At 51.0% G+C, this 16,590-nt stretch overlaps 1 protein-coding gene across 3 annotated transcripts; it reads right to left on the reverse strand.

Annotated features, from left to right (window-relative positions):
* Positions 1-2,661: 2,661 nt before the first annotated feature.
* On the reverse strand, positions 2,662-6,067 carry Fcna (ficolin A). 3 transcript variants are annotated; one of them, XM_063284644.1, is made up of 11 exons: positions 5,992-6,067; positions 5,683-5,886; positions 5,370-5,483; positions 5,212-5,265; positions 5,006-5,041; positions 4,677-4,712; positions 4,280-4,315; positions 4,003-4,130; positions 3,434-3,563; positions 3,213-3,347; positions 2,662-3,071 (listed from the first exon to the last, which is right to left on the reverse strand). In XM_063284644.1, the coding sequence occupies exons 2-11, from the start codon at positions 5,768-5,770 to the stop codon at positions 2,821-2,823; spliced, it is 1,008 nt and encodes a 335-aa protein (XP_063140714.1). In that variant the 5' UTR covers positions 5,771-5,886; positions 5,992-6,067; the 3' UTR covers positions 2,662-2,820. The 3 variants fall into 3 exon arrangements, with proteins under 3 accessions (XP_063140714.1, XP_008759836.1, NP_112638.2); XM_008761614.1 differs by lacking the exon at positions 5,992-6,067 and having other exon boundaries at positions 2,662-3,081; NM_031348.2 differs by lacking the exon at positions 5,992-6,067 and having other exon boundaries at positions 5,683-5,863.
* Between the last annotated feature and the right edge of the window lie 10,523 nt (positions 6,068-16,590).

Here is a 16,590-nt window from a genome sequence, read left to right on the forward strand (position 1 = left end):
GACAGAGCCCTGATCCAGGTGCTGGGAACTGAACTCCAGGCTTCTACAGGACTAAGTTTTTTTTTTTTTTTTTGGTTCTTTTTTTCGGAGCTGGGGACTGAACCCAGGGCCTTGCGCTTCCTAGGTAAGCGCTCTACCACTGAGCTAAATCCCCAGCCCCCACTAAGAGGGTTCTTATCTGCTGAGGCATCTCTCCAGAATGATTCTCTCTCTCTCTCTCTCTCTCTCTTTCCTCCTCCTCCTCCTCTTCCTCCTCCTCCTCCTTCTTCTTCCCCCTCCCCTTTTTTTTCTTCAAGACAAGGGTTCTCTGCATAGCCCTGGCTGTTCAACTTGCTCTGTTGGGCAGGCTGGCTTCACACTCAGAGATCTGCCTTCCTTTGCCTTCCAAGTACTGGGCCTAAAGGCATGTCACCACACCCAGCTATACTTTTTTTTTTCCTGTTTGTTTGTTTGTTTGTTTCTTTCTTTCAAGATTGATAATTGGGTGCTTAGAGAGATGGCTTGGCAGTTAAGAGCTCTGGCTGCTCTTACAGAGGACCTGGTTCTGTTCCCAGCACTCTCATGCAACTCACAACCATTTGTAGCTCCAGTCCCAGGGATCTACTCTCCTTGTTTGGCTCCCACAGGTAGTAGGTACATGTGCTACACAGACATATATGCAGGCAACATACATGCATACACACACGCGCGCGCACACACACACACATGAAATGAAAAGTTTTTTAAAGGTTGATTATTTCTTTTTAGTTAAATAATATTTTATATAAACCCTAGAGTAACACAGATGCTTCTAAAAGTCAAAATGGAACCCTGGCGTTAGCTGGTACCGAACAGTGGAAGAGACATGGAAAAGGAACTCAGTAGTGGTTCCCAATGTCTGTTCCCTTCATGACTCTTGGGACCCCCGGTGTTGTTAAATATTGGCCTGAGCCCATCTGAATAAAATACACCAAACCAACACCAACATGGTTCTATGTGGAGAGATTTAATGGGAGAACAAGACAAGGGGAAGGGGCGAGAGAAAGAAGAGAAAAGAGCAGAGAAAGAAAGAGAAAGAAAAAAAGAGAGAGATAGAGAGAGAGAGAGAGGAGAGAGAGCGCGAGAGCAGAAGCTGTCTGCTTTTTTATTTGGAATACGATGTAACTACTCCCAGGTGGGGTTGGGAATTGAGCCAAAAGGTCTTCTGGGAATGTATGGCCGTTGCCATAGCAACAGAGACCAAATAGTGTTACTGCTGAAGGCAATTCCTAATACCAACACCTGGGGTATCTAGGAAGAAGGCCCTGAGAGGGGACCCTCTTTCTTCAGATCCCCACTTCAGCCTCTGCTGTCTCCCTTCTCCCACCCAGCTTCTGACCCTTTCTCTTGTTCTTCCCACTGTTCTATGGAGAAGAGCAAGTTGGATTTGTGTTCCCAGGCTCTAAGATTCCAGCTTCCCTAACACAGGAACCGTGGTGTCTCTGGTGTCCCCCGACTTGCCTCAAAGAGTCACTTCAGTTTGTTGCTACAGCCCGTGTGTCCACATAGGGTACCATTTGCGTCCCCCTACTCCTGGTACCTATTCCACCCTTTCTCTTTCTTAGGGCCCCAGCCAGTAGGTCTCACCCAAGTTGCTGTCTCTACCTCCTGTACTTGCTGCCCGCTTTTCTCTGCCAGATGACCTTCAAGATGCGGAATGATTGACAAGGCTAGCCGTGCAGTCACCAAGCATCAGGGAGCTCCTGATCTGCCTGCTTACTTGTAGCATCTTTCCCATGGTGGGTCCTGGCTCTGTACTTCTGGGCCTAGCCTGGATATAGCACTGCCCTGTTATTATGGGGCTACAGTGTAGTCTCCTCTGAACCTTCCAGAAGATAGAAATTAGTTTTTTAAGAATGAGCCAAGGGGGCTGGAGAGATGGCTCAGTGGTTAAGAGCACCAACTACTCTTCCAGAGGTCCTGAGTTCAAATCCCAGCAACCACATGGTGGCTCACAACCATCTGTAATAAGATCTGATGCCCTCTTCCGGTGTGTCTGAAGACAACTACAGTGTACTCATATATAATAAATAAATCTTTAAAAAAAAAAAAGAATGAGCCAAGGATGGTTCTCAGTAACACTCAGTCCTTTGGGCCTCAGTTTGCTCTTAGGTATGGTGTGACCATCTGCCCAATGTGAGCACCTGCCTAGGAGCCTCTGGGGCCTCTGGACTCCTGGCTGAGCCTCAGGCTCCCTAAGGCTTCCCTGTATCTGTCAACAGGACCCCTGTTCAGCCCACTGTCCTCCCAGAGTTCCTGAGGTCACCATCCTCCATCTATCTGCCTTTTGTTTTCTGGGACTAGACTATACTCAGCACTGGTCACTTAAATCTATGTCCCCTGTGCCCAGAGTGGCCATGGAGTTGCTGTGGTAGAAGAGATTCCAGGCCCTGTGAAACCCTTGCTGCACTTCTCTGTTCAGGGCTACAGCAGGCACTAAATCAGTGCCTTGTTGACCTTTCCTCTCACTAATGTGTTGCTGGAAGCAGGTTTTGTGAGGCTGTGCTGACCCCACCCCAACCCCCAGTGCTGCTGTACTGGTGGCTCCCTGCGCCTCAGCTTCAAGGTGGCCATGGATGTGGGCGCGTCCCTTGCCTGCTGCCCTTCCATGCTGCAGACCCTCTCAGCGAACAGGCTTTCACCTCTGCTTCTCTGACCTTTATTAGTGCATACTGGTCAGTGCTGGACAGTGTCCAGAGCACACGACATACAGCCACAGACCCCATCTTCTCGTGACCCCTTCCTTCAGTGTCCCCACATGGCCTGGGCATGGCTGCAGGGGTGGGTGGAGGCTGGGGCACCTTATGATGCCCGGATTTTCATCTCAGCAACCTTGTAGGAGTAGCGGTGGCCTCGGCCACTTAGCCAGTTGATGCCATCCGCATAACTTTCATGGGAGCCAGGCAAGTAGCGCCCGTTGAGGTTGGACTGGTGACAGTCGTGGTACCACCAGGCTCCGTGGAACAAAGCTGCACAGTTCTTCCCGCCATTCGTATCATTATCTTGGTCATGAGTTGAGAATGCCATGTTGTTGTGCTTTGTCAGGGAGTCTCCTGCAAAGACCTGTCAGCCCTCAGGACGAGGCAGAGCCCAGCCCTCAGGACGAGGCGGAGCCCAGCTCAGATGGGCAGGGACGGCTTGTGGGCCCCCTTTCACATCCCCACCAACAGCCTCAAGCTTTCTGTGTGATTTACCTGCAGTGCCCTCCAGAAACTGCCCCAAGGTCAGCTTGTATTTCTCCTGTTCTCCAGATACCTGGAATGAGCTGTATTTGGCAAAGGAGGTTTGACCTTGGAACTCTCTTAAGTCAACCCGGAGCTCTTGGTTCCCTAGCAGCATGGGTAGAAGGAAGGAAAAGGCTCAGGCCAGGCAGAGTAATGGAAGGCAGGTGATGGCCAAGAGGCTGCTTCCTCACCATTGGCTGTGAGCAGGTGAAGGTAGTCATTACCCAACCAGAACTCTGTGCCCAGGTTGCCAAAGCCTCTTTTATAGGAATCCCAGTCTCGGTAGAAGTTGATGGACCCATCCACTCGTCGTTGAAAAACCTGTGGGGTGGGCAGGGCAGTCTGTGGGTGTCACGATCCTAAGAGCGGGAACCCGAGGGGTACGTCCAGGTCTGGTTGTTTTTGTTTGGTTTTTGTTGGTTTGTTTTGTTTTTCCCACTCCTATAAAGAACTGAGTGAGAATGAGGTTTCAGGGGCGGGGGATACAGGGGATTGAGGGGCAATTGGCTGATGCTAGCGGCCCAGGGCTGACATGTTTCGATGCATCTGCTGTGACTGGGGTCCTGTCGCCCACTTAACTCACTTCATAGAGCTGTAGATCTGGCCTGTCAGTGCTTAGGGTGTCCTTGGAGGGCAAGGCACCACATTTTTCTTTTTTCTTTTTTTTCTGGCTACTCTGCCGCCTCTCTGCCTTTGGCTCTCCAGAGTGTAGCTGCTGTGTGCAAACTTCTTATGCCCCACACTGAGCCTCCTTACTCACGGTCCAGCCCCCACCATCCACATCCATGTCACAGAGCACAGTCAGTGGCCGGCAGTCAGGAAGATAGATGGTGTACCAGCCAGTCAGGAAGATCCCCCGTGTCAGCAAGTCTTTGCAGCTCCGGGGCCCTGTACCATGGGGAGGTGGGCAGGATTGGCCTGTACCTGGGGTATGCTCTGAGGTCAGACCTCCAAGCAGGGGATCCAGTAATGTGGGTGGGGTCCTGCTGTATTCTTGCTAGCAGGAAGTAGGAGGGGCCAGCTGGGAGGTCACTTACCTCTCCGGCACAGTGCGTCTCCCAGCTCCTTCTGACCTGGGCAGAGACTTGAATGTTATTTTCTTCCTTGGTCCCTTCCCAGCACATATAACTCCCCTAGACTCCATATTACACATGACATAGTCAGTGCTGTACCCCCCTGCTAGGGAGCCCAGCACACCCATCTGGGTTGGCCCCTGCTGGCTCAGGCTCCTTTGTGTGTTGGGCTGCTGCATATGCTTTGTCCGGTCTGTGACTGTATCCAGAGTTGGGATAGGTCAGGGTGCTGGCTGGGAGGCTAGCTGGGCCCACAGACTACTGACCATGCTACTCAGCCCCCAAAGCTCACTCTCCTTTACTAACAGCCAGAGGGAGAGAGATGCTGGAAAGTTTAGAAGAGGCTTTAGGGTGTACTCACCCAGTGGTGATGCAGTTCCTCTCTCTCCTTTCTCCCCTGGAGGAATACAGCATACCAACCTTGTCCCAGAGCTGGAATCCTGCCACATCCTCTCCTGTTCACCCCTCCCCCAGCTTTTAGCCTCTCCCCTGGTCTGTGAGCCCCCAACATTTTGCTATGCATAATGAGCCAGGGGGGCTTTGGGGATCATTTGGGGATGTTTCTGGGAACATCCACCCTTCTTTGTATTCAAGGCTCCCCTTAAGCCAACAACACCCTAATCCCATATTGCTCCTGGTGGAGCAGCCCTTTCTGGTCCCTTCCTCAGAAGCCTTGATTACCAGGCTCACCTTTGACTCCTGGGGGCCCCATGGTTCCTGGCTCTCCTGTAGATAGAAGGGGCGTTCTCATAGTGCCGGCCTCCACAAGGGAGCAATTGGGCTCCCTTGTTAGACAATTCTTAACGTGTGTGTGTGTGTGTGTGTGTGTGTGTGTGTGTGTGTGTGTGTGTGTCTGGACCTCAAGCAGGTAAACCCATGGGAGAATTCCCTCTTACCTTTGCTGCCGGCGGGTCCCATCTTCCCTGGGCTGCCCTGTAAGCCCCGTTCCCCTGTAAACACAAGGATGAAACTGGATCCCATCTCCTAGGTAGGATTGGAGAAAGACTGACCAAGGGGAGGTGAAGGGGGATCCCTTTCCCATCCAGATTGCTACCTCTCCCAGCAGGACTTCCAGGCTCCCCTTTGGGTCCAGGTGGGCCAGGAAAGCTAGGGCAACTTTGGATGACAGCCACCTTGTCCTGGGCCCCCAGACCTACGATCTTAACATCTGCATAGACAAAAAAAAAAAAAAAAGAGGGGTGGCTTTGAGTAGCATTAAAAAACCCACAGCTTTCTGTACCCACGAACACTCAAGCAGCCTCGGATGTGGCCTTAGGCTGCCCTCCTGAAGTGTCCTGTTCACTGCTGCCACATGTGCAGACACACACAGAATGTGTTTGTCCACCTTCCCGAGTGGACCCTCTCACCTGGACAGGCACCACTCTCCTGACCCAGGGCCTGGGAGGAACAGAGACAGAGCAGTACTGGAAAGGCCCACAGCATAGGCCACCACATTGCTCTGGACACAGCGGTCACTCCTTGGCGCCCTGGCTCTGGGCTGAGAGGCTGGTGAATGATGTATGAAGCAAAGACCCTCGCTGCCTGGACTCCTCACCAGCTCAGCTTTTCTCCTGAGAAGGAGCCCAAGTTATAAAACCAGGCGCACTTCCTGTGTGTCACCAGATGGCCAGCACCACACCCCGTAGTTCCCTGTAGCGCACGAACGCAATACTCACAAACTCAGCACACTTTCCCACCCCCATTTCTCAGCACGGGGGATCTGGGGGCACGAGGACGCCACCTCCTTCTCTTCCTTCTCCACCTTCCTCTTCCTCCTCTCCCTTCCTCTTTTGTTTCTCACCAAAGAAGTAGCTCAGAAAGCCAAAGCTTGACAAAGGGTCCTTGGAGAGTCACCTACTAAGCCCCCCAGAGCCACATGCTGGGCCTCCCAGCCCCCCAACCATGTGCATGGCAGACTTGCTGAGAGAATATGAGGCACTAGCTGGCCACTGGGCCATGAAAGAGCTGGGCCTGGCCCTCTGGGCCAGCAGAACCCTCGTTCTGACTGCCCTGCCTACCTTTTTTAAAGATTTATTTATTTCATGTATACAAGTGCTGTATCTGCATGCACACCTGGATGCCAGAAGAGGGCATCAGATTATTATAGATGCTAGAAGCCACCGCGTGGTTGCTGGGGAACCGGGACGTCTGGAAGAGCAGATAGTGCTCTCAACCTCTGAGCCATCGCTCCAGCCCCGCCCTGTCAGCTTAATACCTACCTACTGCAAAGTCTGGCACTGGCCTGACTAGGGCTCAGTAGTGAGCAGGGTATCCATGGGGACCTGAGTGGCTGGCATGGTCAAGGAACTGGTGATAGGAGAAGGGTGTAGTCAGGTGATGGCTACAGCTGGGGTGTAGAGTCCAGGTGGAGGCTGCTCGAGGTATGGCACTGAGCTCTGGCTAGCAAAGCCCTCTCTGCCAGGATCGACTGCCTGGCTCCAGTGCCTGGCTTCACAGACTGGCAACTATTGTGTCTGAAGTTCCCCAGGAGCCCCTGTATTTACTTCTGGTGATTCTCAGAGTATCTCCTCCTGTCTCTGGCTTTGTGTCCCAGCCACTAGAGGAGTTTGTTTGCCATTATTAACCCAGGAAGGAGCCAGGAGATTACACCACCAATACCCTCAGTCATTGGAACCAGCCAGGCCAGGTCTTCTCCTCTGGTGGTCCCTTACTTGCTGTGTGATGTCCAGGAAGTGCCTTTGGCTCTCTGTGTCTTAGTTCTCCATCTACTAAAGAAAGCAATAGAAATGACTAACCCTGACCTGATGGCTCAGCCATCAAAGGCTAGGCTCACAACCAAAACTGGAAGCCATCACTGCCTGTGCTCAGTGTTTGTCTGTGCCTATCATCGGTGGGACAACCCAGGGTCCGGGGTAGAGTTCTCATTGCCAACACTGTCCCTTTATAAAAGAACTTATTTTCTTCAAGAGCAAGACAGACCTGTGTAGCTGAGTTAGAAGATGCAGCAACACACAACGGCTGTTCTTAACTGCAGAGGAAGGTGGGAGGCTGAGTCTCTTTTTTGCCTAAGGGCCCCTTTCTTCTCCATTCCTTGAGAGAGATCCTTTTGCAGCTTCCTGCCTGCAGGTCAGACCCCTCAGCTTCATTCCTCGCCCCAGCATGCCTCCAGGCCACTGACTTCCTTCTTCTCTGTCCTCACTGGCACCAGTTCCTGCAGAATGTGCTCTTTCCTGTCCCAGGCCTGACCCCTGAGGCCCATCAAAAAGCCAGCTCTCTAACAGAGCAGTACCTTTCCCCCCATCTCCAACTGCAGCAGGCTGAGGCTCAGGCTGAGCACAGCCCAGTCCGTGGGTCTTTCAAAAATAAAAAGTCTAGGATTGTAAGTAAATAAATACTTGCTTTAAAAGCCATTAAACCTAAAAAGTCTAATGTGGAGAACATTTTCCAGTCACCTCCTTTCAGCCAACTTTACACCTGGGTCTTTTTTTTTTTTTTTTTAGATTTTATTTTTATTTCTGTTTAAAGATTACTATTTTATGCATGTGAGTGTTTTGCCTGCATGTGTGTCTGTGCACCATATGCATGCCAAGTGTCCATGGAGGCCAGGAGAGGGTATTGCATCCCCTAGGACTGGAGTTTACAGATGGTTATGAGCCTTTACGGTCCTCCGGAAGAGCAGCCAGTGCTCAGCTGCTGGCTCCTGCCTCTGGATTTCTGTTTTTTGGTTCTTTTTTTTTTTTTTCCCCGGAGCTGGGGACCGAACCCAGGGCCTTGCGCTTCCTAGGCAAGCGCTCTACCACTGAGCTAAATCCCCAACCCAGGATTTCTGTTTTTAATTGTGTGTGTGTGTGTGTGTGTGTGTGTGTGTGTGTGTGTGTGTGTATCCATCCGTCTGTCTGTGCATGTGTCTGTGTGCATGTACAGTGCCGGAGGAGGCCAGAATAGAGTGGCCCCCTGAAGCTGGGATTTCAGGCAGTCCTGAGTCACCTGACTTGAGCACTGGGACCTCTACAGAAGCAGTATTCACGAGCTGTCTCTTCAACCCTGCTAATCATTTTTCTTTCTCTCTCTCTTTTTTTTTTTTTTTTGGTTTTTGGAGACAGGGTTTTTCTGTGTAGCCTTGGCTGTCCTAGAACTCGGAGAGATCCACTTGCCTCTGACTCCTGAGCGGCGAGATTGAAGGTACGCATCAGTACCGCCCAGCTGCTAGTTGCTTTTCTACACTGTACAGTTGAATTTTAGTTTTTTAAATTTGGATAGGAATGGTGGCATATGCTTTTAATCCTGAAACCGGGGAAGCAGAGGTAGGAAGATATGTACAACTTTAAGGCTAGCCTGGTAGACATAGTGAGTTTCACGTCAGTCAGGGCTAAATAGTAAGACTCTATCTTAATTTTTTTAATTGGATTGGGAGTGTAGCTCAGGGGAAGGGCGTTCACTCAGGTACATGAGGCATTGGCTCTGCTCCACACTATTTCTAAAATAAGACAAAAACAAATTAAAAGCACCTCCGGAAACCTGTGAGAAGAAATTCCTTCCCGCTCGAGTTCTATCTACTTCATTTAGTGTTGGACGGTTCTAAGATCACCGTGGCATATTTTTCTGTAGTTGATGATTCTGTGTGTGCACGTAGGTGTGTGTGTATGCGCACATGTGTGTGGAGGACAACCTTGGGTGTTGTTTCTTCCCACATTATCAATTATTTGTTTGTTTTTTTTTTTTTGTTTTTCTGCGGCAGGGCTTCACTATGTAGCCTGCCTGTCCTGGAACTTGCTCTGTAGACCTTGAACTCAGAGTTCCGCTTGCCTCTGCCACCCGAGTGCTGCGATTAAAGGTGTGTGTCACCAGGCTCGACATCTGTCTACCTTTAAGATAAAGCTTACCGTCGTCTGTTTGTCTGTTTTAGTGTATATCTCTGTGTGGGGTGTGCTAAGGGATGCACATGTCATTATTCATGTATGGTCAGACAGCAGCTTTTGGGACTCTCGAGGTCACTCGTTTCTGCAGTGCTGTGTGCTGCAGGTGGCCTTACACTGCAGCAGCTTCCGGCTGATGCTCCAGCTCCCGGCTCCTTGCAGAGGCACTGGGACTGCAGACACATGCACAACTGCTTCTGGTTTTCTATGTGTGGGGCTCTGGGAGTTGAACTCAGGTCATCAGGTCTGCTGAATTGACTGGTTTTTGTTTTGTTTTGTCTTATTTTTATTTTTGAGAGAGGTGGGTGGATGGTGGGGTAGAGGGGCTCTAGAACCTGCCGAGTAGGCTACACTGGCTGGCCATTGAATCCAGGGACCTACCTGTCTCTGCTCCTCCAGTGCTGGGGTTGCAAGCACACATTACTTTTCTGGTGTGTGAGTGTGTAGGCCTGAGCCCGATATCCACATCTTATTTAATTACCCACTATCTTATTTTGGGGTGGGTTCTTATGTATTTTCCTCACATGTATATTAAGATCTCAGAATATAAACCTGTTGTTATACAAGAATACTTATCTTACCTTATATTTTGAGACAGGTCCAGCGACTTTGAAGATTTGGCGACAGACCCAGGCCTGTTTGCCACCTCAAGGTCAGGGTGGCAGGTGCTACTACAAAGAACCAATGTGTGATGGAGACCTGGGCATTGAGGCCCAGCCCCTGGCATAGCTGTAGCCATTTTGTTCCGTGCCCCCAGCTATTTCATATTGTTGCTGTAACATGCCTGCCAGTCACTGACACAGAAGTGACTTGACTCAGAGCAGGGTCATGCTGACCACATGCCCTGATATGTTCTTTATGTTCTGAGGTTTGTTAATCTTAAGAAATTCCAGAACCACAGGCTTCACTTAGGACCCATCAAAGTAAAGGTCAATATGAATTTTATGTCTAAAATGGCTTGAGCCAGGCCCGACCACTGGGTAGCACTTCCAGCACCTGCATATGAGCTCACTGTGCGTTTCAGTTGTAGCCTTTTTAAGCCCTGAGAAATGTCCAGTGCTCAGCTTTTGTCTCTCCAGTCTGCGCTCTCATCCTGGTTGATCAGTCTTGAAGTGTGCATTCAGTAAACCATCCCTGGTTAGCTGAGACCTGTGTTCTGTGGTTTGTGGGGCGACTCCTGGACCTCAACAGTGGGAAAGAGAAAAACATAGCTGTGCCTGCACTACAGAGAAAGGAGGGACTGGAGACGTGAAGGCAGGGACAGTGACAGTGACAGGAGGATGGTGACAGTGACACACAGAGAGAGATAGTGACACAGAGAGAGAGATGGTGACACAGAGAGAGAGAGATAGTGACACACAGAGATGGTGACAGAGAGATGGTGATAGAGAGAGAGAGATGGTGACAGAGAGAGATGATGACAGAGAGGTATGTGTGTGTGTGTGTGTGTGTGTGTGTGTGTGTGTGTGTGTGTGTGTGAGAGAGAGAGAGAGAGAGAGAGAGAGAGAGAGAGAGAGAGGTGGGGGAGGCGGCTGACGTCACTCATTGCCCAGCAGGATGGGTAGGATGTAGTGTAATAATTTATGAAGATGCCTTTGCTCTGCCCCAACAGGCTGCATGGCCATGGGATCCCCCTGGCAACAGAGCACCACTGTGGTCCAGGAGGCCTTGTTGGCATCTGTGGTCCACACTGCTGCCCCAGCAGTGATGAAGCCTGACCTCCATGTGGACAGCCCCTGCCACTGAGTGATGCCTTCATGATGTCCTTGGGAGACCACAGTGGAATCTGTCTGTTAGGCACCTCTGGCAGCAGGCCTCTGTGTTTTGTGGTTCTAGAGGAGGCAGGGGAAAGCTCAGAGGTTGAGCGGGTTGACTTCTAGAGTTGACCACCTCCCAGTGTGTCCTCACACGGCCTTCCTTGGTGGAGCCTATCTTGTGCCTGTCTGTTGTGGACTCTGGGTCTGCTGGCCTACTCTCATGTCATCTCCTGATGGTCAGCTCCCTGCAGACCGTCCCCACATGCGGCAGGGTGCTGTGGCCTCATCCAAGGACCTGGGAGAGCGCGGTTTGTAACACTGTCCTTCAGCCAGCCTAGCTCTGGCCCTGGGCAGGGAGGCCTTAGATGGTAGATGGTGTATAGTCCAGCAGTGCTGTTGAGTGGCGAGAGCTGACTGTGAGTTAAGCTGGCCCTGGACAGGGAGAAGGACTGTAGTGCTTTCTTGTTTTCAAGATTCCTGGCTACCAATAAATGGCGGCCAGACCCCTTATGACCTGGTCTTGGGGGTTTTCCCCCTGTTGGGGGGCTATCACAGGACACTCCAGAAGTATCTAGACCTACCTCTAGGGTGGGCCTCACAGAATTCCCATTGCAGCTCAAACAATCACAATTATGGCATGTCCCAAAGGTCCAAGGCACACAGTTCATACTTAGTTCTTTCTTCCTGTGAGTGATGGGAGGCAGGGAGAGTCAGGAGGTGGGAGGAATGGGGATCCCAGAAAGAGAGGCAGGCCAGAGAGCTAGAGGCCTGGAGCAGGCACTGCCTTTTTTCTCCATGCCAGAAGAGGGCACTCGTGGCTGGAGGAGTGAGGTGTCCTTTAGGCTGAATAGCTACCCGCCCCTCTGCAGAGCCTTTGGTCCGGCCCTGGCTGGCAGAAAGTAATGCCCTGGCACTTGTTGCACCTCATGAAGAGCCATACTGCATGGCTCACAGAGACCCATGGCGTGTGCTCCATCCAGTCTGTTCCTGTACTCAGCTTCCTGTCAGCAGGACTCCACCGGGACGCCCAGGACAGAATCCAGGGAGGTCTTTCTCCATCCTCCCAGAGATGGCCTCCTCTCTCACTACAACCACAGTGTCAATATTGTTTCGGTTCAACATCTCCCTTGGTGAGAAGGGAGTTCTTTTTTTTTTTTTTTTTTGGTTCTTTTTTTCAGAGCTGGGGACCGAACCCAGGGCCTTGCGCTTCCTAGGTAAGCGCTCTACCACTGAGCTAAATCCCCAGCCCCGAGAAGGGAGTTCTTATCGTTCGGGTTACTGCCTGTTCCCACATGAACCCCTTCCCAGTGGATCTGGGGGCAGGACTTTGTGCGCCCCTAAAATCACTGTCAGTCTGTTGTCTCCGCCTTTGTACATACAGCCCTTGGCTGCCAGCACAGAGGCTGTTTACAGAAAACACCCACTGAGGCTCTTCAGGTCCAAGTGTCTCCCACTCTGGCCCTGAGCCCTGCCTGCTGACCTGAGGAGAAAGCTGGCTTGTATCACTCTTCACTGCGGAGATGTGGCCATAGAATATATTGGAGGCCCTGTCTGTACCTCATGACCTGTGCTGGACACCAAGGAGAGGGTGCAGGGCTGACTGGCAGGGCTGGTGCTGGGGTCTGTAACATCATCTGCTCCGAAGGACAAGGAAGATGCTGCCACATCTGTCCGGTCCACTGCAAGTGCTACTGTGCTATAGAGACCCTAGACTTCAGCAACAGCAGGCAGCATCGCTATCCATCTACTGTCTGTCTGTCTGTCTGTCATCTGCCTGTCTGTCACCTGCCTCTCTGTCTGTCATCTGCCTGTCTGTTTATCTATCTGTCTGTCTGTCTGTCATCTGTCTACCTGTCATCTGTCTGTCTATCTGTCTGTCTGTCTCATCTGTCTATCTATCTGTCTGTCATCTGTCTATCTATCATCTGTCTGTCTATCTGTCTGTCTGTCTGTCATCTGTCTATCTGTCTGTCATCTGTCTGTCTGTCTGTCATCTGCCTGTCTATCTGTCACCTGTCTGTCTATCTGTCAGTCTGTCATCTGTCTGTCTGTCAGTCTGTCATCTGTCTGTCAGTCTGTCATCTGTTTATCTATCTATCATCTGTCTGTCTGTTTATCTATCTGTCTGTCTGTCAGTCTGTCATCTATCTATCTGTCATCTGTCTGTCTGTCTATCTATCTATCGATCGATCGATCTATCATTTGTCTTCTTCACCTGTCAGATTAGTGACTGGGGTCATGAAAATTCATTTTCAGGTCTATGGTGTGTGTGTGTGTGTGTGTGTGTGTGTGTGTGTGTGTTGAGAGAGAGAGAGAGAGAGGGAGAGAGAGAGAGAGAATGAATACAGAGTGCATCCAGAGTGAATTTATCACTCAACTTCCAGATGCTTTAAGCTCCTGCAGTCCTGACTCATGTGACTTCCGTGCCTCGATAGGCCTAACCCTTACGCTGTGAGTCAGATAAGCCCTTTCTTCTTCCTTAAGTTGTTCTTTTCAGGTTGCAGCTGTGGGAAACTTCCAGGGTGAAATGGCACACAAGAAAATGATCTCACTTGCTTTATAAACATCGAGACATAATTTACAGACAGCAGGACTTGCCTACCTGCATGATCCAGAGATACAGACAGAATCATGGAAGCATTGTTCTCAGGCTTGCAACAGCTCCCGCCCTTCCAGAGCTTCCTCACCCTTCTTTTCTCTCCAACCGTCAACGTCAGCAAGCCATGTCCCATAGTCCCTGTGGCTTAGCCTATTCTAGAGTGCCATATAAAAGGAGAAGGGCGATTGCAGACTTCTCAAAGTGGCTCATTTCCCCCAGAAGAATCATTTAAGATGCTGTACTGGCTGTTTTTTTCTGTCAACTTGACATAAGCTGGAGTTATCACAGAGAAAGAAGCCTCCTTTGAGGAAATGCTTCCATGAGACCCAGCTGTAAGGCATTTTCTCAGTCAGTGATCAAGGGGGAGGGACCCAGCCCACTGTGGGTGGTGCCTTCCCTGGGCTGGTGGTCCTGGGTTCATAAGAAAGCAAAGCTGAGCAAGCCAGGGGAAGCAAGTCAGTAAGAAACATCCCTCCATGGCCTCTGCATCAGCTCCTGCTTCCTGACCTGCGTGAGTTCCAGTCCTGACTTCCTTTGGTGATGAACAGCAGTGTGGAAGTGTAAGCTGAATAAACCCTTTCCTCCCCAACTTGCTTCTTGGTCATGCTGTTTGTACAGGAATAGAAACCCTGACTAAGATGGCCATGCTGCCATGCTGCCGTGCTTGCCAGACCGCCATGCTGCCCTGTTGTAGGGACTCCCTTGAGCAGCCTCTGCCACAGGGATGAACACAGTGCGGTCACTGTGAGGGCATCCAGCTGCTCTAGTTAAAGTGACTGTTAATCGGCAGTGTGCGATGGTTTGTTGTAAACTCTAATTCTCGTTTCGTTTTGGTAAACTCGCTGGAATTGCTGCTTTAGGGCTTAGGGGTTTCTCACGGCAAGTTTTCTGAATGTGACCATCTTGCTTCCCTCCGCAGCATGGGAGAGGTCCCATTGGTCCTCATCGTCACCAGCACCAGGCATGTCTTAGAAAGCATTCTGAGGTGTGCATCTGGCTCTCCCACTAGTGTCCACTTCCATGTCTCTGATGATGGACAGTGGGCATCTTGCCATTTGATCATTTCTCATCCAGATGTTTTCCTCGGTGGAAGGTCTTTGCAAATCTTTGGCACATATGCATGTGAATGTATTGACATTATATGTGTGTAGATATCTATGTATGTACCTATGCATTTGTATGTGTGTGCATGCAGAGACCAGAGGTTAATGTTGGGTCTCACCACCTTGCTTTTGGAGGTGGAGTCTTTCATTGAACCTGGAACTCACTAATGTGCCTTGGTCGGCTAGCCATGGAGTTCCACAACCCAGCTGCTTCTGCCTTTCTGGTGCTAGGACTATATGGCCCCTTACTGCTGTGACCAGTTTTTCATGCAGACCCTGGGGATCCAAATCAGGTCCTCATGCTTGTGTGGCAAGCACTTTACTGACTGAGCCATCTCCCCAGCCCTCAAATCTTTGACTTTTTTCGGTGACGTGCTTTCGGCTTGCTTTTTATTATTGAATCTCATGAGTTCATCATAGCGTCTGATCCGACTTCAGTCCCTTGGTTATCCTTTCCTGGAAGGCTTTCTCTGCTCTATCCTGTGACATTGGTGATCTCGTACCTCATGAGATGTCTCAGAAGTGTCAAGCCCTTGTCCCTCTCCCTCCATCTCTTAGGGTCACTGAGGGTCTTTCTCTGATCCAATGCTTTGTCTGCAGTGCCCTGGATGACTTACGGCTCTGGTCTCTCTAATGGACCCTGAATCCTGATTAGAGGGTTCTGGGTGGTGTGCTTGAAAGGTCACTTAGAGAGACCTTTCCTGGTTGCGGCCTTCACCAGCCCCGTGCCTCCCTGATGTTCATTTCCACATGCACACTTCTGAAACTAGTGATAAGGTAGCCATGGATACCACAGTCCACTTTAAGTGCTGCCTAGCCCCGCCTGCTTGCAGGAGGTCCAGCATGAGGTATCTGGAGGGAGGCTGTCCAAGGCTATCTCAGGGCTGTGCTTGTACAAGCTCTGCCCCAGAAGCAAGCCCAGAAGTGACCCCAGATATGAGAGAGAGGGGGGGGGAGGGGGAGGGGGAGAGGGAGAGGGAGAGGGAGGGAGAGGGAGGGAGGGAGGGAGAGAGAGAGAGAGAGAGAGAGAGAGAGAGAGAGAGAGAGAGAGAGAGAGAGGCAGGGAGGATCCGATGGTACCCAACATCCTAGTGGTAAGCACTGGAGCACTGCCAGGGCAGACCCACGCCTGATTGTTTCCCAGCAGCACCCTGAACCTAAACAGGCTAGAGGATGGACAGAGGTGTGTGGGATATACGTCCTGACAATATGAGAGAGCCTTTGCCATCTCTGTGACCTCAGCTTCCAAGGTGCCTTCTGCTCATTCCCCAAACCCAAATCCAAACCCAGGGTTGTGCTGGTCTAGAAAGCTGGTGCCGGGGTTGGGGATTTAGCTCAGTGGTAGAGCACTTGCCTAGCAAGCGCAAGGCCCTGGGTTCGGTCCCCAGCTCCGAAAAAAAGAAAAAAGAAAAAAGAAAAAAAAAAAAAAAGAAAGCTGGTGCCACTGGGGCTGGGCGACTTGGGTGCCAGGGCTGGAGAGCAGGTGTCAGGATGGGGGTAGTCCTGATGAGCTGTATACCGTTGTTTTTCTGAGGCTCAAGCTGAGGTCTTACTGCAACCTAAAAGGTACTAAGCCTCCAGCTGTGCCCAGGTTGGGAGGGACCCAGCTTCAGCTGAAGCTAGTCAAAGAAAGCGTTAGACCTGGACACAGGCCATCTGTGGGCCACTCTACAGTGAGAAATAGAGGCTCAAAGTGATCAGTGGTACCACCCTGGCAGAGACTCTCACTGTGCGACCTCACACAGGCCCCTGCTTCTCTGGTCTTCTGTTTGTCCCTGGGGTTTCTGGGCAAAGAGGTCTACGTGCAGTTACTGGCCTGTAGTCACAGAACCACCCTGAGCTCCGCAGGCCTTCAGTATGTCATTGCCTTGCTATTCTACTACAACGTCTTCCAGGACCCAAGGCTATGTGCTCATGGGGTTCCCAGCTTGTGGGCTGG

The sequence above is a fragment of the Rattus norvegicus genome, chromosome 3 (assembly GCF_036323735.1).
Source record: "Rattus norvegicus strain BN/NHsdMcwi chromosome 3, GRCr8, whole genome shotgun sequence".
NCBI lineage: Eukaryota > Metazoa > Chordata > Mammalia > Rodentia > Muridae > Rattus > Rattus norvegicus.